General features: G+C 36.8%; 2 protein-coding genes across 3 annotated transcripts; both read left to right on the top strand.

Moving 5' to 3' along the window:
• The first annotated feature begins 735 nt into the window (after positions 1-735).
• Positions 736-16,499, top strand: LOC129876124 (uncharacterized). 2 transcript variants are annotated; one of them, XM_055951456.1, is made up of 17 exons: positions 736-922; positions 1,446-1,614; positions 4,563-4,661; positions 5,402-5,493; positions 5,777-5,877; positions 6,566-6,656; positions 7,194-7,252; positions 7,410-7,530; positions 7,603-7,671; positions 11,307-11,359; positions 11,441-11,549; positions 11,796-11,966; positions 12,040-12,198; positions 12,286-12,378; positions 15,009-15,191; positions 15,551-15,756; positions 15,948-16,499. In XM_055951456.1, exons 2-17 carry the CDS (start codon positions 1,482-1,484, stop codon positions 16,324-16,326), a joined length of 2,118 nt encoding a protein of 705 aa, XP_055807431.1. In that variant the 5' UTR covers positions 736-922; positions 1,446-1,481; the 3' UTR covers positions 16,327-16,499. The 2 variants fall into 2 exon arrangements, with proteins under 2 accessions (XP_055807431.1, XP_055807432.1); XM_055951457.1 differs by having other exon boundaries at positions 736-911.
• A 1,041-nt stretch (positions 16,500-17,540) lies between these two features.
• On the top strand, positions 17,541-21,006 carry LOC129876126 (protein ELC-like). The gene has a single exon (XM_055951458.1). It carries the CDS (start codon positions 17,667-17,669, stop codon positions 18,870-18,872), a length of 1,206 nt encoding a protein of 401 aa, XP_055807433.1. The 5' UTR covers positions 17,541-17,666; the 3' UTR covers positions 18,873-21,006.
• The last annotated feature ends 290 nt before the right edge of the window (positions 21,007-21,296 follow it).

Here is a 21,296-nt window from a genome sequence, read left to right on the forward strand (position 1 = left end):
TCTCAATATGAACGATAATAACAAAATTACTCATATTGCATCCTATTTACGAGTACAAATCCTACACTTGGGGGTGGATTAAACAAATGTTCCCAATTATATGTCTTCCTCCTATTAGTTCGTTTCAAATTAATGATTACTTATGAAAATATAACTCATAAGAATGTAAAAGGAAGTTCTTGAAATATAAAAAAAACTTGCAAATCTTAGAATTAAAGAATAACATAAAGGAGTTGTAAGGAACTGAGTTGGATATGTCTTGTGTTGCCCTACGTTGTGGGATTTCACTGGGTTGTTGTTGTTGTATATGTCTTGTGTTGCAAATCTTGATTGAGACTATATATTTGTGTTTCTTCATTTACTATAATATGCATCCTAATTGATCATGAAATTCAAGAATATAAATAAGATATTTAAATCTTGAGCACCAAAATGTGAATAATATGCCAAAATTACCCTTTGCATTTTATGATTTCCGTCAAGAAAGTTTTTGCTTCAGCCTCCAGGTTTTCAATCTTTTTTGCAAAAGCTGCACTTCAAATGTGAGCTCCCATAATTTTTTCAATCACAATTTCCATTACAAATATTTAAGATAGACTAAAAGTGCTTTATTTGAATAAACAAAAGTACCAAAATTGCTTAAAGTAAATTTAAGGGACTAATTTATACCTACCCAAATATAAAGGATATTTTTGTCATTTTTTACTAATTTATTATCTCCTTAAACCCTCCTCTCTCCCTTGTTCCTTCCTTTCCCAAAACCCTGTCCAAAAATAAAACTCAGCCGACTTAAAAGCCTTGGAAATTTGCCGGCGGTAGTACTGTGTTTTGGAACCAGCCGCTTCTAACAAACAATTTCGCCGTGCCTCTGCCTTCTGCCACCAGTGACGACCGGCGTCCGGCGAGACGCCGTAAGTGCTTGGTAACCTAGATTTCTACTGTAACATTAGTGTTCTTCTTAACTCTTTCAATTCATTATTAAAGGCTATTTTTTTGGTTCTCGAAAGAATTAGTTACAGTTGGTGCAATATTAGCTAGGAAAAAGAAATGATGCCACGTGAACTAAAAGAATTTCATTTATGATGAAGTTTCGAAAACTGTGCATGTTTGACTTTTTTTGACATAAAAGATATAAAGGAGGTTGTTTGAAGCTAAATTGATCTTTTATTAGGTGGAAATAGTGGAATTAGCACTCGTTTATATATTTATTCAGTTGTTTAGAATCCTAGCTTAGCACTTTCTCTTATATGTTTATTCTGGCTGTTTTTACAAGCTAATTATGTTCTTATTTTGATTCCTATTGTAATAGCTGGAAGTTTTGATAGCAATCGTAGTTTTTTGTAATTAAATATCATTTCTGTGAAAAACTAAATGATTAAGACGTTTGTCTTGAGTTATGAGGTATCCCGACACTGTTGTCTCTGACATGGATTCATTATATCTAGAAAAAGAGCATTACTTTGTCTGCCAATTGAATTACAATGGCATACCAAGGGGGAAACTTGAAGTCCACTGCCATAAATGGAGTGAAGATGTATACTGTTGCTGGCCAACACCGTTCTGTGGCTACATGGCTTCCTCCTAAGAAGCTCAGAGCCCTTCGTAAAGATCCAAGTATGCATTACCCTCCTGCTTCCTCTTTTTTTTCTTCTTCTTTTGGAATTACATTTGGTAAATTATAGCAGCATCGTTATGTCCGGAAAGAAAGTTCCAATCTTTGAAGCAAAAAGAAGAAATTCTGGAATTGTACCAAAGATTTTTTTTTTCAATTGGGCAGTAATCTATATAAATGTGTTTTTGGATACCTTGTCTTTATATCATATGGTCTTCTGTGATGACTGATTCTTTACCTTTTTTGCTTCCTTGTTTTTCTTTCCAACGATATGCTAATGTAGATTTAATTTGATATTATTTGGTAAAATCATGTTATATCAATATGTTAAAAAATGTAAACATTCCAGTTTTTGTAGTAAAACATACACTATACACTATAGATACAACCTTGCCTGTACCTTGTGAACGGACTTCCTCTGGAAAGGCAGCAGGGAGGATCACAAATTTCATTTCATCAAATGGGAGAAGGTCACACAACCAAAATACCAAGGAGGACTTGGCATTAAGAACCTTGCAATCCATAACAAAAGTATGATGATGAAGTGGCTGTGGAGATACAATCAGGGAGAAGCAGGGCTCTGGAAAGATGTTATCATAGCTAAGTATGGAAGGCTGAATCAATGGTGCACAGATATTACTACACTTCCTTATGGTGTGGGAGTGTGGAAGGGTATTAGGATGTTATGGGACACATTTGATCGGAATGCTTACTCTGAACTGGGCAATGGTTTACTCCTAAAATTTTGGACAGAGAAATGGCTTGGCAATAACACTCTTCAGGAGGATTTCCCAGAGTTGTTCAGAATTGCTCAAGATCCCAATTCAGTTATTGCTGCTTATAGAGAAGGGACCAATTGGGATCTGATATTTAGAAGGAATATGCATGATTGGGAAATAAATGACCTGGTAGACCTTTTTGCTAGACTACAACATTGTCACATTGATCCCCAGGCAGCCGATAAGCTAAAATGGGAACACCAAAAAGGAGTTTATACAGTCAAGGAAGGGTATCAACAGTTGTGCTCTAGAAACCCCATGATAGATAACTGGCCCTGGAAACTCATTTGGAAGACCAAGCTACCTCCTAAGGTTGCTTGCTTTACTTGGACAGCTCTATATGAGGCATGTCTCACCCTAGACAACATAAAGAAAAGGAAAATCCAGCTCCCAAACAGATGCTATATGTGCAAAAAAGAGGCTGAAACCCCCAGACACCTTCTTCATTGTGAGGTGGCCTCAGAATTATGGAGCATGTTTTTCTGTCTCTCTGGTCTCAGTTGGACCACACCCCTCACAGTTAAGGATGCTTATGAGAGTTGGAGCCTATGGAAAGTTGACAAAGCCATTAAGAAGATCTGGATCAGTGTTTTGAGAAGCGAGAAGCGGAAAAAAGCGACAGGGGCTCGCTTCACAAAAGCAAGAAGCGTGAAGCGAAGCGCATGCTTTTTTCAGAAAAAGCGCTATTTAGTATAAAAATATAAAATATAAAATATGCATAGATAATAAAATATGCCCCATTGACATATTCACTTCAACTTCATCATCCATTTCATCATCATCAACAAGATTAACCATGGATGCTTCAGGATTCATTTGAGTTTTAAATTCATTTTTTTCGTAAAATACTCTTTTATTTCTTCCTTCACACTATTCGGGACCTTTGGACACACTTTAACATCTTATAACCACCAATAAGATGCTTCTTGTGACGAAATATTCCGCCATTATATGTTGACATATCACAAAAAACACATTTGATTTTTGTGTTACTTCCCATGGCAATTCCATATGCCCAAGCTGGATTCCTTTTTTGTGCCATTAAGAAAATACAACTTACTACAAAGAAAAAATAGAATAATAATTCAGTCACACAAGTCAAATTGTCAAAACAATAACAGAGCAGCTGCAACAAAATTAAAAGAGCAACTACAGCAAAATTAAAAAAATAATAAAGCAGCCAGACTATGTGGAAAAAAAACAGAGCATATGCTTTATCTTCAAAAAAAAATGGCCAAACTGCTGAATAAAACTTGAAAAAAATAATTCTTCACAGATGGCAGTTGCGCAGAAATAGAAAAAGAAGAAGAGAAGAAGATATGAAGAGAAGAACATCGCAGCAGTTGCGCAGACGGCAAAACTGCTGAATGGAAATAAAAATAGAAATAGAAAAAGAAGAACAGAAGAAGAGAAGAAGAAAAACTAACCTGGTTGAACTGTCGAAGTTGAAGAAGAAGTCGCAGCAGCTTGGAACAATTAATTATAAGTTTTACAGTTTTTTTTTAAAAAAAACCCTAGCCCCACTTTTTCAAAAAAAGCGAACTTTTTTCTCGCTTCTAGATGAAGCGTGCTTCTCGCTTCTCCTATGAAGCGCACGCTTTTTTGAAATCGCTTCGCTTCACGGTGTTGAAGCGCTAGTGCCTCGCCTCGCTTCGCTTCACGCTTAAAGCGAGCGCTTCGGCGCTTTTTCACAACACTGATCTGGATCATGATACCTTCTTGTATTTTTTGGTGTATTTGGTTAGAGAGGAACATGAGATGTTATGATGGAAAGTCAACTGCTTTAGGCATTTTGAAGACTAGGTGTATTGCAAATTTGTTTAGTTGGTCCAACTTGTATCATGCTGTTAATGCAGAACAACTTCAGGACTTTATTAACTCACTAGTTTTGGCTTAGATAGTTGTATAGTTAGCCAGAGATTTTTTGTAAGCTCAAATGACATATCTTGTAATTTTTGCATCTTCTTGATGCCGTAATTAATACCACTTACTTTATAAAAAAAAGGAGTTCCTCTATATGAATGGATGGGATGGGTAAAATCCAATTGCATAGCTTGTGTAATTCGGTCCGGCTATATGAATCCTAGGTCCATGTTGCTCCATTTATATATATTTGGTATTGTAGGATATTATGGTTATGTTATAAAAGATATTTTTCTCTCTTTTGGCAGGTTATATGCAAAGAGTGGATCTGATTCAAGATTTGAGATTTGAAACTGCAACAACAAGAATTAAAGTGACTCCTGACGGGGAGTATCTCATCGCCTCAGGTGATTTTCTGCTGTTTGAGACATCCTTATTTCTTTTGTATCATCAACTCATATACTGGAAAACTTTTGCTTCCTTGAAATATTATGCTTTTATTGAATGATCTCTTCTGGATTATTGAGAAGTAACTACTTCTGAGTTACAGAAAGGTGTTGCTATGCAGTGTTGCTATTGAACGTGATCTTCATGCATATGTATGCTTCTTTGTTGTATAAATGCAGTTGTTTCTAGGTAAACTCAGTACGTGACTATTGTTTTTAGATTTAGAACAGGTGTGATTATAAATATATTGGTTCATTTTATTGGTTGTTGAAGCATTAAGATTCATCTTATTTCCTGTGTTAGTCGAGACTTATTCATGTTTAACCTGAACAAATAGCTTTCTTATATAAAAATATCACACACGGGGAAGTAAAAATTATTGTTGTGCCATTGTTCTGCCCCTCTATTATTCTGAGACATCTATTAGATGAGTACAACAGCAACAGCTATGCCTCGATCTCAAGATAGGGTCAACTATATGAATCATCAGTTCATCACTGTTAATGTCGCTCTATTTAGGCCCTCATTCAATAATTTAGGTCCTTTGACAGCAGTTTTTCTCTATGTTTTCTGATGGCATACAAATCTATAACAAACTAAAAGATTCCTTGTGAACATGTATTAGATGAGTAGTCGATACTTTCAACTGCCTGGTATTTTCTCTATTTTGTATCAGTTGATGACAACATCATTTTTTCAGGTATTTACCCACCACAAGTTAAAGTGTATGAGCTGCGGGAACTGTCATTGAAGTTTGAAAGGCATTTGGTGTCAGAGATTGTTAACTTTCAAGTACTGACTGCTGTCCTGCTCTATCTCTTTGAAGGCTGCACACTTCCTACACCACTCAAAATAACAAAATTAATTTTTATTAGTATTAATTCTTTTTATGAGTAGTGCTTATGCTCTTTTGGGTCTTTCTGATGTTTTTGTGCTTCGATAGAAAATGTTTCTGCTTGTTCCCTGTTTTTTTTGAAGGCCAGAAACACGGGAACGAGTTCTGTTGCGTGTTTCTTCTCTAGTTAGTGTGGGAAATCTTTACTGATGTATATTTCATTTTTGATATCTTTTGCAGGTCTTGGGTGATGACTACTCAAAAATAGCTTTTCTCTGTGCTGATCGTTCTGTTTGCCTTCATGCAAAATATGGAAGTCATTATAATTTGCGGATTCCAAGGTCACACTTACATTTGTTTTCTCCTTGTGTGCTGATCCATGTGCTGTCTGCGATTTACTATACTGATGAAATGCAAGATTTAGAAAACAATGTATGTTAACTATCAAGAATATCAACAAAACTTTGATCTGTCAGAAGGACTGTTTGTTTCTTCTAGCATACTTACACTTGCACAATGGCAACAGGTTAGTTAAGGACTCAATGTGTAACTATTATCAAGCTTGCTGAACCCTCTAGTGTTCTAGACATGCTATTCAACAGCTAAACCTGTCCCACTTGAAATCTTAGATACCACTGGACCGAATCAGAGAATAAATATAATCTATGAATGTGTCTGTAATAATTCTCCAAAGAAAGAAGGGTCTTCAGTGATTTACAGCCATAAATAATTGCGTCCCTTCCGAGAAATTCAGTTAATCCTGAAACTCCTCATTTATACTGCTAGGTTTTGGAAGAAAGTTTATTCCCGGTGTTAAAATCAATAGAAATCTTCTTGCTGATAAAAACAGAAGAAAGTTTACTCCCGCTGGTGATATATCAGAGTCCCATTTCCTCTAGTGCGTTGCAGTAGGCATTTCATGGCCCTTTCCTCTCTGTTTCTGAAATTTACTGTTACTTTTTTCTGTATGAACTGTATCAGCTGTAACTGCCATCTTAAGATCACTTATATGCTCTTCTGTTTATTTAGGATGGGAAGGGATATTGTATATGATTGCTGGTCTTGTGATTTGCTTTGCGCTGCCTCATCACCAGATCTCTACAGAATAAATTTGGAGCAGGTGTTTCTCTTGCCTCTTCCTTTCTTCAATGTACATAAGTTTTTGCTAAGTCCACCTTCGTTTAAGTATTTGAGCCATTCATGTATTTCAATGAATAACAGGGAAGTGGAAAATTTATCAACAAAATTACTAATTTTTCTCAAAATACTTAACTGAACTTGTGATGGCGTCTGTTTCTCTACAACAGACTTGAGTAATACGTGCACCTATATTGAAGTTGACTTCTGCTTTGTGTCAATGAATACAAAATTTTGTTCCTATATCCAACTTCTCTCTATTGGTAGATGACATCATGCTTGGGTTGTTTTCTACTGTATAATTGTGTAGATGTTAACTTTGTCAATTGTTATTATTGATCTTTTTGGTCTTAATTGAAGGGAAAAGCTATTTGAATAAAATTTCAGCAAAATTTCAGAAGATAATCAGTGTTGTCAAAGGCACACTTAAGTCCTGAACCAAAATGTTCAAGGCTTTCCCCCTTATAGTGTTGATGTTTCGCTTGCATGGTTTACTGAGGCTATCATATTCAATTAACAGGGACGCTTCCTTTCCTCACTGAGCACACGATCCCCAGCACTTAATGTGGTTTCACGGAGGTTAGAAGCTGATTTTACTTTGCTTACCTTACTGGTGTTTTAAAATGCATTTCCCCTTTTTGTTCTAAAAAAGATTGTCTTTTTGGCTTTTTTAGCTATGCTATGCCTTCAGTGTGGCTGTTTCTTCTGTAATCTTGTCTTTTCTTCTGTACTTCAGCAAGGTCCATGGATTAGTTGCTTGTGGAGGGGAGGATGGTGCGGTCGAATGCTTTGACATGAGAGCAAGATCCTCAGTCGGCAGGATAAATGCTGTTGCACCTGCTGGAGATGCGGACCAGGTAGTTTTCTGCTTTAGTAGTTGGCTAACCAGATTTTTTTCAGTGATTGCTAACGATATGCATAAATTACAGGAGGTTACTGCGATAGAGTTCGAGGGAGATGGAGGTTACCTCATGGCTGTTGGAAGTAGTGATGGAAAGGTATAATAGAAGGAAATGCAGTTTAGAGAATTTGACAAACTTTGTGATGATTATGGTGAATCGTCTCATGTTTTGGTTGGAAAAATCATTTTTGATTGTCATTTTGGGAGTTTGGTCCTTTTTTTTTGGTTATTTTGGTTGAAACTAAATAGATACACTTAACTTTCTAGTTATTAATAAATCTTAGGAGGCTACATTTTGATTATGGAAATTCTTTATTGTCCTAGTTATTTAGCATTACCAAGTTGTTAATTAAGACGACTAGTACAGCAAGCAACTTATGTAGTAAGAAGAGTATATTTAAACCCATATAGTATGAAAATTAACAAGAAACTAAGTAGGAAAGAGTACTTTAGACAATCTTTATGACTACCTTAAAATTACCAGGTGTGAATAAAAAACATATCATAGTTAAAAGGAGTGCATCTTCAATGTAAAAAAATTTGTAGATTTGTTTCTCATGATAGTAAATTTAAGGGATTGTCCTCAACAACTTACCAAAAAGAGGTGTCACAATATTAGCTACGGGATGCCCCACAAAGTTTGCTTGCTGGTGTTTTTTGAAGTATAAGACATTATTGACTTGAAGAGTTGTTACACGACGGGAAGGGAATGAAGAGAGAGGTTTTTAAAAATTCTGTTCTGTTTTTTGATTCACGTAGAAACAGAGAACAACAACAACCCAGTGGAATCCCACAAGTGGGGTCTGGGGAGGGTAGGATGTACGCAGACCTTACCACTACCTCATGGAGATAGAGAGGTTGTTTCCGAAAGACCCTCGGCTTGAAAGTCACAGTTGAGAGAAAAAAAACAATATATAGCATAAAGAAAAAAGGAAAAAAAGAATAAAATAAAAAAATAAAAAATAAAAAAATAAATAGAAGTAAAAATAAAAATAAAATACAATGCAAAATTTAAAAGACGAACAATAACTATAGCAAAGTACTGCAATAATCAAAGGCAATAGGAACACAACTATAAAGGCACGCCTAGACTTACGACCAACCTAAACCGACATTACTTCATTACTTTTTGATGAAGTAATGTGTTTCACTGAAAAAGCATCAAGAAGATGCAAATTAAAAAGGTTTTCTGCAAAAATTTAAGTAAAGTTGCTAGGCCCTATACAAAGTGGTAGGCTTAGTCTAGGGAGCTTACAAACTGCAAAAAATGGTCAGTGCTAATTACAGGTGTCAACTTAATCTAGCTATACAAACTAAGCAAACACTTTTCTTTGAGGGATGAGCTTGGAGTTGAAATACCATCAAAACATATGCGATTCCTTTCATTCCACAAATACCAGAAACTTACTTCAGGAATCATGACCCAGATCTTCTTGATGGACTTGTCAACCCTCTGGTGACTCCAGCTTGTGTAAGCCTCCCTCATATGCTCAGGCATTATCTCTTTCAGCCCAAGGAGGCCAAGAAAAAACATGATTCATTTGTCAGTGGAACTGGGCAATGCAAACATAGATGGCTAATATTTTCTGAGCTTTCCTTATACATGTAGCATCTGTTAATCAATTGAAAGCCCCTCCCTCCTAAATAGTCCAGTTGAAGCAGATAACCTTGATTGGAAGCTTGGTCTTCCAAATCAACTTCCATGGCCAGTTATCAAGAACCTGATTCTGAATATTAAGCTGCTTGTAACACTCCTTTACTGTGAAATTGTTTTTGTTCCCCAATCACAAAGTGTGAGGAAGATTCTCAACAATGGTGTACTTCTCCACCCTAACTAGCAGGTTTATTAAACTTCCTGATTCTCAATTTTGTACAGTTCTTCTGAGGTGGCTGTCCCAATGTTGTCACTTCTGTTGTCAGCAATAGAGGAGTCTTTGGCTTGAGCAGTTTGGAAATGTGTGGGGAATTCCACCATGAGTGTTGAATTGCTCAACCATTTGTCTTTCCAAAATCTAATATGTGCACCATTTCCAGCTTTAAAGTGAACATTTTGAGAATTTTGTTGTCCTAGTTTGCTCATGTATTTCCATGCTCTCACCCATAGAGGGCATTAGCAATTTTGGAGCTCCAATTATCCATCATCCTGTGTTTGGCCTTGATAACCTCTTTCCAGAGGCTTGAGTCAGTTGTAGCATATCTTCATAATCATTTCATTAGCAGACACTTGTTATTGATTTCCAAATCTCTGATGGCCAGACCAACCCTAGATTTAGGCTGAATGACTTTATCCCATTTGACTAGATGAAACTTGTGAGAATTATTGCTCCCATCCCGTAGAAAATTCCTTCTGAATTCTGTCTTAACTTATGCTCCACCTTTTTAGAGATGGGAAATAGGGACATGAAATATGTGGGGATGCTATCAGGAACACTGTTGATGAGGGTTAACTTGTCACCCGTGGACAGATATTGCATCTGCAAGATGCAAGTCTCTTCTCAAACCTCTCTATGATTCCATTTCAAATTTCACAGTTCTTGAATTTCTCCCCCACTGGAAGACATAAATAGTTTGTAGGAAGTGAACCAATGGTGCATCCCATAATACTAGATAGCTCTTCTAGGCCAGGCACATAGAGCCCTGATAGGGCCTCAAAAAAGTAGCAGAGTCAGGTTCTAGTAGAGCACTTATGATATGTCTGCCTCATAGAAAGTTAAGGTATCATCAACATACAATATGTGTGAGACATTGACTGTGATCCCAGTATTTGAGCCGACACTTAAACCCTGGATCCAGTCCATTTGCCTAGCCTTTTCAAGCATTTTACTCAGACCTTCCATGGCTAAATTAAATAGAAATGGTGAAAGTTGATCACAGGCCCTTGATTAACAATCACTGAATACTTTACTGCTGTGATACAAAACTTGATCCACTTTATCCATCTATCCACAAAGGCACAAACCCCATCTTCCTAGTATAGATAATAGATAAGACCAATTGAGCTGATCAAAAGCCTTTCTATATCCAGTTTTCACATGATACCTGGCTCACCACTTTTGGACCTCATTGGCAATTAATGCTGCATCAGTAATTATCCTATGCTTGATGAAGGCATTCTGGTGATTGGAGACTAGTTTCCCAATTACCAGTCGCAACCTTTCTGCTGAAAGCTTGGCTAGGATCTTGTGCAGTGTTCCCATGAGACTTATAGGTCTAAAGTCTCTAATCTCCACAACCCCCTTTCTTTCTGGAATCAGTGCAATGGAAGAGACATTGCAAGATTTGACCATGTAGCATTGCTGGTGGAAATGGTTGATGGCTCCCATTACCTTTGGTTTAATAAAGTCCCATGACTTCGGAAAGAATGCCATAGTAAGTCCATCAGGGCCAGGTTCTTTGTTTGGTGCTCATGTACGAATCACAACATGTACCTCTTCTTCCTCAAATACATTCTCTAGGAGCTCATTCTCTTCCCTTGATATACTGGCAACATCATCAATGTTAGCATTAGGTCTTTGACTCATTCTCTGTGTAGAGGTTCTGATAAAAATTCAGAATCTCTTCTTGCAAAGGTTTTATTTTATTGTGTATAATGTTGGTCTCAAAATGATTTTAAATGGAGAACCATGGTAAATGAAGATTTATATAACCAACCCTAATTTGTCTGGAATTGAGGCGTAATAAATTCTGTGTCTTCTGTGATCAAGATGTTTTACTGTATCTTGTAATGTGCAGGTTCTGATTTATGATTTGCGTTCTTCTCAACCTATGCGGATAAAGGATCATATGTAAGTTACTTTGGCCAACTTTACCATTTAAAGTGATTCTTGTTCTCTATTGCTTATATGCGTTGTGACAATATTATATAGGTATGGGAGCCCGATACTGAACATTAAGTGGCATAAAACGCTCAACACTGAACGAACAAAGTTAATAACTGCTGACAGCCACATTGTTAGGGTTTGGGACCCTGAGACGGTATGCAAGTCTTTGATCCTATTTAATGATACTTGTCATTTAAATTAGTATTTTCCTATTTGAGACACGACTTTTCAGGTTATTGTATTTATATGTTTGAACAAGAGTGCAGTTCTCGCTATACTTTGGCCTTTGTTTTTTCTGCTGTGTGTGAAGTTACTAATGAATTGTAACAGCAAAGGAATTTTTGCCTACATTGCTCAACTTAAATCTATGTTTCACTTTTGGTCCTGGAAACTCTTACAGGGAGAAGGCATGACAAGCATTGAACCGACGGGTGGGAGAATCAACGATTTGTGTGCATTCACTGGCAGTGGATTGATGTTGTTGGCTCTTGACTCCAGTCTAATACCTTCATATTTCATACCTTCTCTGGGACCTGCACCCAAGTGGTGTTCTTACCTTGAAAACCTGACGGTGTGATTGTGCTCCTTGTTTTGTACCTTCTCATGCCAGAGGAAATGGAGATTCTAAATTGATGTACTTGCAGGAAGAGCTTGAGGAGCAACCCCAAACAACTATTTATGATGATTATAAATTTTTGACAAAGGAAGATCTGGAAAAGTTGAATTTGACCAATTTGATTGGAACCAACCTTCTAAGAGCTTATATGCATGGTTACTTCATCGATTATCGAATGTATAAAAAGGTGACAAATAGAATAATTTTGTCTATTAACTCTAAATGATTGGCCTTGTGATTGAACTTTTGTGCATGTTGTGCTTTGCTCTTCCAGGCACACGCAGCGTCAAATCCATTTGCTTATGACGAGTATATAGAGCAGCGGAAGAAGGAAAAATTCGAAAAAGAGCGTGATAGTCGTATCACGGTTAGTTCCATAATGTCTGGGATAGACTTTTTTGCAAGTGCACATGTTCCATATCTTTTTCTGTTCACTACTTTTTGCACTAGCATCAAGTGAAACACATTTATTTATCCCTTCACTTCAATTAATTATTTGGCCTTTGGGTATTTTCCTTTCTGAAGATTTTCCCGTAATAACAACAGATTACAACGAATGTATAAGAATACAGTTTCATGTTACTTGTACCAGCGGTGTGACATTAAAAGCTAAAATTTATGCTTGTGCCTGCACTTGCATATAATGGTGGTGTAGCAATATTACATCTTTAACCTGTTTGATATTCCTTGCAAGTCAATAATTTTTATATTGCGGGCCATGCACTTGTTGGAGGGAGTGACAAATCACCGAGTCTATCATGAAGAGAGATTCCTTGTGCATGGCAAAATAACTTTCTGTTATAGCATGACCTTTAAAAAGGAATAAAGGGGAAAAATGGTTAAGCACACGTCACAAGTCAGATGTTCGGAACTTGACTGTTGAACCAAATCTGGTATTTAAGTGTAAAGTGGTAAAGGGGAGGGCTGGTATCCCCAAGTGGAAGCTGAAACAGCTAATTTTCAGTCAACAAAATGAAAAGGAAAAAAAATCCGAGGCCTTGGCTTGGTGTGCTTTTCACTGACCCCCTTCTTCCACCTCTTATCCCAGCACCCCAATCCCCAATTGAAAGAGAGGGAAAAAACAAAGAAAACTTGAGTAGGAGTTCTAGCGCTCACACCTTTTTCTCTATCGTTTAGCTGTTATAAAAACTAAACAGTCTCCTTTTCCAACTATGGTCAGCTGGAGATTTATCTATATACTTTTGTCATTTAACTTGCATGTAATTAACTTATGAGGGAGAGAAAACACTAACATAGGAAGCAGCGCAGTGTGTTTGTTTGGTTGGGTTATCATTAGTTTGGTAAAAGTTTCAGTTCCTATATAATAGAAACCAGGTTCGTCTTAAAATGATATGGTTTACTCACAAGAAGATGTAGCTTTTTGCAGCCGGTGCAAGGGCCCACTTGCTGAAGCATATAACTGAATTTTTTTTATAAAAAGTATAATTCGCACCTAAGGGTGTGGCCTAGTGGTCAATGAAGTGGATTGAGAACCATGAGATCTCGGATTCAAATCTTATTAAAGACAAAAACACTAGGTGATTTCTTCCCATATGTCCTAGCCCCTAGCCTTGGTGGCAGGAGTTTACTTGGTACCTGTTGTTGGTGGGAGGTGACAGGTATCCTATGGAATTAGTCGAGGTGCCCGCAAGTAATTCCGTACACCAAGGTTATCAAAAGGAAAATGTCACGAAAAGTTATGTGTGTATTTGTGCTCCACACTGATCAACTTAAAATCCTGAATGTGCTAGCATCAAAAACAAATTTGCATCACCTAAATTCAACTAAAAGTTGGGATTAAATCTTGTAAACCCTACCGAGTAAAAGAGACTTTCACTAATTGCCCAGGAAACCCCTGAGAAAGAAAAGGTAAGGTAATGTGAGTCAACTTCCTCAAAGTTGTTAAAGATTATGCCCAACTTGAGTCTTGATTCCTTGAGGCTGGCTGCCTCTGGGATTGGGTTATAGCTCACTTAGTGAACTTGATGGAAGGCTCGAATTCCCACCATGTGTTCTCCATCCCTTCCCTTTATGATTTATTAAAAGGAAAAAAAATAGGAAAAGATGGCTGAATGAGCTAACAATAAACATAAAGGAAGGAGTTGTTGCAATGACTGGAACAGGGAAGAGAGACGAGAAAATAAGTCATTGTTAGGATGGGATAGGTCTTGTGGTCGAAGACGGCATGGGACATAACAGCTGCCGGGGGTGGGCGAGGTTAGGGATTGGGAGGATTCAGTATAGTCGGGAAGAAAAGAGAAGACAGCTTCTGTGTTCTGATGGGGTGAGTTTTTACTTTAAATTAGAGATATTAAGAGCATTTTCCCCCAAAATTAGAGGAAAAAAAGAAATAATAGTTTTGTGGCATCTGAATTTGGGACGAGAATAATATTCAGGACTTGTGGATCATCTGATATAGGTGTCTGTAATTTAGCAAACCAAATTTGTAATTCTTTTTTTGCTTGTATCGGCGGAAATTCTCCTAATGGGAACTAAGAGAGGTACAAGTCGTAAAGAATTGGTCAGACTCACCAGCTATCTTTGTAAGCAAGACAAGTTGAGTGCAGGTTTGGACTATGGATTCTTTTGTGCGATGCTGTGGGATTTTCTTGTGCTCTAGTTAGGATCTTTGAAGTTGCCATTATAATTCATATGTCAATCAACTGGCATCAAATAAATACCGAAGTTTGTGTCAGCAGAAGATTCAAAAGATTATCGTTTGTGCTTCATATTGTTGAAGATTCAAGATCAGATGGCTGTTACATGTCTGTCAATAAGGCACTACAAGTATATCAGTAGTCGTTTCTGCCCATGGGTCTTCTTGTGAAATTTACTTTTACATTTTCACTGCAATCAAAGTTGTGTGCTTCTTGAACTGAATGAAAAGGGTTAGACAGATTTCTTACCTAACCAGAACTCCACATGTATATCTCATTTAAAAGAAAATTTCTACCTTTTTTAAGAATATCTATCTTTACATTTTGTATCCCTTTGCAGATTAAGAGGAGGCTTCCCAAAGTTAATCGCACTCTGGTTGAACAACTTCTTGAGAATGAAGAAGCTGAGAATTTGAAGGAGGATGTTGATGGCGTTGATGCAAAGAAGACATCAAAGAAGAAGAAAGGACTGACCATGGACGTTCTTGAAGATGAACGTTTCAAACGCATCATTGAAAATAAGGTATACATATTATTTACTAAGATTCACTTACCTGATGTTTAACAACCAGTACAGATTATCATCAGAATAATTTGGCTAAAAATTAATTACGGTGTTTGATTGATAATTTGTTAGAATGATGATCTAGCATTCTTTCTTTTTTGGTCAGTATAATGATCAAGCATTCTCAACAAGAAGACTGTTACCTGAATTTATCTGAATTATTCTTTAGATGTCCCTGATAAATATTTTTTTAAGCAATTGTTTTTATATTTGCATACTCCTCTCCTACGAAAAAAATTTTACATTCTTACAAAAAGAAAGTTTCTGCCAGATCCCAACATCCTTCAACTTTTTGATGTATTTTGGTTTTCCTACAGGACTTCGAAATTGAAGAAGATTCTCATGAGTATCGGGCATTACACCCTATGCCTTCCTTAAAACGACCGTCTTTAGTGGAAGAACATTTTGAGCCTGTGATGGACGGTGAGGAGGCTAGTGATTCTGATGCGTCTGCAGCACCACAATCATCAGAAGATGAACAAGTAAATGAAAAAAATTCTAGAAAAAAGGCCAGAGTTCCAAGGTAAGAAGTCAACGAATGCACTCCTAATTCATGCCACGTTTAGACTAACTTGTTATGCACCATGCTACAAGTGAAGTTCAAGAAGTAACAGTTGGCTCATGATAACACCTCTTACATGAACAAGTTTTTGCATGGGTTTATACAAATTGTGAAATATAGCTGTATGTCTCACTATCCTTTAAAAATTTCAGAATGTATGAAGTCAAGGATGATAGGCATGCAGAAGCATTCTCAAACCATCTTTCACTTGCAAAAGAGGATGCTCTTTCACTAGGTGAAAGGGTTGCAGGACTGTCAAATGGCAGAGCTTCTCATGATATGAACAATATCAAGGTGGGTCCTGGAGGTTCGAGAGAAGTTTCCTTTTTCTCCAGGAGCTCAGCCAAGTATGTGGAAGATGATGGAGAGAAGGAAACACGAACCGAAAAGAGAAGAGGGGTCCAGTCCTTGAAACTGAAGCCTGAGAGGTCAGGTTTTCAGGGATCAGGTTCCCGAGGCCGGGGGAGAGGAGGAAGAGGTCGTGGAATGGGCAGAGGAACAGGAAGAGGAAGAGGAAGAGGGAGACGATAATTGTTTCATTCAGTATTAAACAATTTTTGTGTCAAAGTAAGTGACTATTTATTTTTCTTTAAACAATTTATGAGTAACTAGTTTCTCGATACGTATACTGCTCCTGTAGTGATTGTACAATATAAATCGATTGTCAAACATTAAATCAAAAAATTAACAAGTGTTTACATTTAGTGCTCCTGTAGTGATTGTACAATATAAATTGCGTCTTTAATAGAGAATCTCTTTTCAACTAATTAAATAAAAATCGATGAGGTTTTAAGTTATAGCGCATATATATACAAGTCCTTTCATAGAAGAGGAAAGTAATTAAAGAGCAAACAACCTTAGCTTTTATGGTCATTGTCATACCTAAATCATTTGCGAAACAATATATCTGATGAAGCACCTGATCAAGATTTTGATACCAAATGACTTTCAGAAATTGTTCGATCATTAGATAAAATTCAACTAATAATAATATTTTAAAGCTCTCACTATGTTTATATAGTGGAGTTCTTGGCCAAAAACATTCTTAAATTATACTCCCAACTCAAACTGCATCTTTATGGTATCCTTCTTAATAGAAAACATTTCTCAAATATTTAAAACTTAACAATTTTCATCCTACTGTTAAAATTTATCAAGAAAAAAAGCTCTAAGAAAAAAGACCCTTGTTTACTGGGAAAAAAGAAGTCAAGACTGGTGTGAGACTGCGAGGACACATTATCTGCTCTTCTTCTTCTTTACCAATTGAATGAAGTTGGAGTTTAATTTGACACCATCTTCACCTTGTGCAAAGTCAAAATGGAGTTTTGTTCTCCATTATTAAAAGCAATGTCTCCCATCGACACCACTTATTGCAAATTCAATGAAAAAAAATATTTCAACTTGTAATTCTTTAATATCAAATCAAACAAAATCACTAATTAAAAGGATCTGCATAATACTAAATAGAGATTGTTGTCAAAAAATTCCACAACCAAATATTTTAGATATATCTCAAAGACAATTGATTAACTTAGATAATATAAATTGCACATATTTTTGTGTGGAATTCATTAACTTCTTGATAAATTTTAACCAAAAGATTTTTTCTGTTTCAAAATAAGTGTTACTTACCAAAAAAATAATTTATTTTAAAATAAGTATCATTTGAGAAATTCTAAGATAAAAATTAGTATGTTTTTACTATTATACCTTTTGGTTAATTTCCCAATTATTTCATAAAAAAAAAACTCCTACTACAACCTACACGCCATACGCGGTACACTATCTCTCGAAGCAACCTCGAGCTTCTTCTTCTCTTTAAATTCATTCCTTTTACAGATCCCTTTTTTTTCTTCTTCAAATCTCTTCCAATGGTGCCTCCAAATTCCCAACAAATCCAGCAATTCCTCAGCAGTGTTCTCTCTCAGCGTGGTCCTTCTGCACTTCCTTATACTGAAGATGTCAAATGGTTGATCCGTCAACATCTGCTTTCTTTAATCGACATTTATCCTTCACTTCAGCCGAAAACAGCTTCTTTCACTCATAATGATGGACGTACTGTCAATCTATTGCAGGCTGTAGGTACTGTTCCGATGGTTTATTTGAATATTACGTATAATATTCCGGTGATTATTTGGTTAATGGAATCTTACCCACGTCATCCGCCTTTGGTTTTTGTGAATCCGACAAGGGATATGGTTGTTAAACGATCTCATCCGTTTGTGAATCCATCTGGGGTTGTGTCGATTCCTTATTTGCAGAATTGGATATACCCTAGTTCGAATCTTACTGAATTGGTTCGTAATTTGAGTCATTTTTTTGGACGGGATCCTCCGCTTTATGCGAAAGTACAAGCACCTCCATCAAACCCTAACCCTAGTCCTAGACCTAGTCCTAACCCTCATCCTCCGCCAAGTACGAGTTTTTCTAATCACAATTCGCCAGTTGGGTCATCTGGAATCCGACCCGCAATACCTCCTCGGGCATATCAACCACCACCCTATGGTGAAGTGAAAACGGATAATCCGGAGGAGGTTTATAGGCGGAACGCGATAGATATGCTGGTTGTTAGCTTGCATAAGGATATAGTAGGGTTGAAGGAAACACAGGAGAAGGATGTGGATGGGTTGGTTAATGCTCAGGGAGTATTGAAGCAGCGAGAGAAGCAGTTGAAACAGGGTTTAAAGGAAATGCAGGATGAGAAAGAGGGGCTGGAGCAGCAATTACAGATGGTTCTGATGAATAGTGATGTATTAGAGGGATGGCTGAGGGAAAATGAGGGGAAAGTGACCAGTTTAGGGAATGTGGATGTGGATACAGCGTTTGAGCCCTGTGATGATCTTTCCAAGCAGATGCTAGATTGCACGGCATCAGATTTGGCTTTAGAAGATGTGATTTATTCGTTGGACAAAGCCATACAGGGTGGGGCAATACCATTTGACCAGTACTTGAGGAACATAAGGTTGTTATCGCGCGAGCAATTCTTTCATCGCGCTACAGCATCAAAAGTTAGGGCTGCTCAGATGCAAGCTCAAGTTGCTAATATGGCTGCTAGAACATCACCATATGCATTGTGATAGACATCTTAATCACTTGCAGTCGTGTTCACAACAGACTGGAAGTCAATATATTTTCAGGTTGGTTACTTGTGAATAATCTGTCAATGTGCTATATCTTTACCAATAGAATTTGACACTACATTTTGGCATAGGTGTTTAATTGGTATTTATTGGTTGTATCATTTTGTTACCAAAGTATAATTACATTGAAGGGATTTCCCCTACAATGATATTACGGTTTTCATTTCTGTCAAGTCATTTGAAGTTTCTATGGGATTGAGATTTTGGACCAACAATTAGTGTTCTGTCACTCTCCCAGAAATGAGTAGTAAGAGGTTCCAACTCTTTCGTCTTCTCCCTTAGTCTCTGCAGTTGGGCGGTTTTTAGGATGGATGTCTATACCGAGTAATCATTTTAAATTGCAGTTGTAGGACTTTTAATAATGAATGATTTAATAAGGTACATATATAGTGATCAACATTCTGTTCAAATACATATGTATATTTTCTCCTTCTAATGCTATTTGTTTAAACATGGAGTTTGAAGATGTGCGACTTATATAGTAAGTGATAGTGGAAGAAAATGCTACGGCAATAGTTGAGAAGTTAGTTGAATATAAAATTTGAAATAGCTTACTGAATCCGGTTTATTGAAAGTTGCAGAGAAATAGAATGATATCAAAATTTTGAAACGTTCCAAAATATGAAAAATGTCATATGAATTGGAATAGTGTGAGTGTTTGGAACTACAATTCTTGCTTTCTAGTGTATTGGAGCATGGAGTGACATAAGTATCGTTCAGGAGAACAATAAGTACCCAATCAAACTTGTCCCGAATTTTCAGTTACACACCTGTGCTCGGTAGGATCCTCCTATTAACCTTACATTCAATGCTTTTGTGGTGCCTAATGAGGACCTGCTGCTTGGACTCTTCAAAAATATCGACGGGTGCGTGTTGGATCCTCCAAAGTGGTGCATTATTGGAAAATCCGACACGGGTTTGGAAACTTTTTGGAGAGTCTAAGCAACATAGCTTGCAATTGCTAATGATTAGAATGACTTGTGGTGGTGTAGTATTCTTTGTATGGTTGATGAATTTGGCTTCAAGTTGAGGGTGTATGGAGTGGAGGATCTTTTGAAAAGATTAAGTTATGACCATTTCACGTGGAAAATGGAATCCGAAGAATGCTAGGGTTATAACTTTTATTGGAATACGTCTTCGGCATTTTGATCTAGAAGACTTGAGATTAAGTCAGGTGAGATCTGAAGAATGCTAGGTTTGTAACTTTTATTGGAATATGTCCCATGCATTTTGATCTAGAAGACTTGAGATTAAGTCAGGTGAGGTCTGAAGAATGCTAGGGTTGTTACTTTAATTGGAATATGTCCCAGGCATTTTGATCTAGAAGACTTGAGATGAAGTCATGCTCACCGCCATCGTTCGTTCAAGCTTTGTGGCTCCCACAAAAATGATAGAAGCCTGGGATGCTCTCCAGACATTATCTTGAAGTAGAGTCTCGAGTTCTTCATTTACTGTTGATTTGCAAACTGCGTAAAAGCATTGGATACTTTTGACACAAGTTATAAATTGAGTAGAAAAATTAAGAGAGACATATGGTACTTGTTTTGCTTTTTCATTGGATGATGACACTCCCCTCTCATGCTGTCATACTAGAAAGTCATTATCCAGGTGAAACATATACTTGTGACAACATATTAGCTTTTGTTGTTGCTCAACGACTGCCTGTTTATGCCAGTGTTACATTATGATTCTTTTAAAATAGATATGCCACATATTATTTTTAAAAAATCATATCCAGGTGAAACTTAAACTTGAAGACGGTGCTCATGTTTTTCATAAAGAACTCAGTTGATCGGGGTGGATGTCTGAGCTTGTGCTCTGATTTTCTATTTTGTGCGTCTTTTGCTTTCGTTGATTTTCAAACTTTGTGCACCTCTGTGCCATGCAAACATACATATCAGCAGTGCAGTTTACTTTTGTTCCTCCAAAAAGAAACAGCATCCATCAGTTGAGTCTGTTAATCCACTTGATAACACATGAATGTACACATAAACGTCTGTACATGCATTGTATGTGTGTGTGTATACGCTAAAGCAAATTATAGTATGTTCTTGAAAGTTACTAGTTTCAATTCTTTGAAAAATAAAACTAAGCGCTGTAAGGAACTAGCAGTCAGCCAAGTAACAATAATAAGTAATAATGATAATAAGTAACACCTTTCTCACTGCACGAGCAAATCCATATTATAAATATGTAAATGTGACCTTAACTGCCTTTATTTTAAGCAATTATTCGCTCAAAGAACAAAAGCAAGCACTGAGACAATTTCGAACAAAGAAACAATACATTTAAAGTGAAATGGAAAGGCATTTCCTCTTTCGTGCTACCTACTTTTTTTCCATTCAATTCCATTAACAAGCA

Source organism: Solanum dulcamara, chromosome 12 (assembly GCF_947179165.1).
Source record: "Solanum dulcamara chromosome 12, daSolDulc1.2, whole genome shotgun sequence".
In the NCBI taxonomy this organism is placed as follows: Eukaryota; Viridiplantae; Streptophyta; class Magnoliopsida; order Solanales; family Solanaceae; genus Solanum; species Solanum dulcamara.

Bases quoted from the DNA above. Each gene is read 5' to 3' on its own strand.
- LOC129876124 (XM_055951456.1), top strand. From the start codon at position 1,482: ATGGCATACCAAGGGGGAAACTTGAAGTCCACTGCCATAAATGGAGTG. The intron at 4,662-5,401 runs GTGATTTTCTGC...TCATTTTTTCAG, and splicing joins GGAGTATCTCATCGCCTCAG to GTATTTACCCACCACAAGTT. The intron at 7,253-7,409 runs GTTAGAAGCTGA...TCTGTACTTCAG, and splicing joins CTTAATGTGGTTTCACGGAG to CAAGGTCCATGGATTAGTTG.
- LOC129876126 (XM_055951458.1), top strand. From the start codon at position 17,667: ATGGTGCCTCCAAATTCCCAACAAATCCAGCAATTCCTCAGCAGTGTT.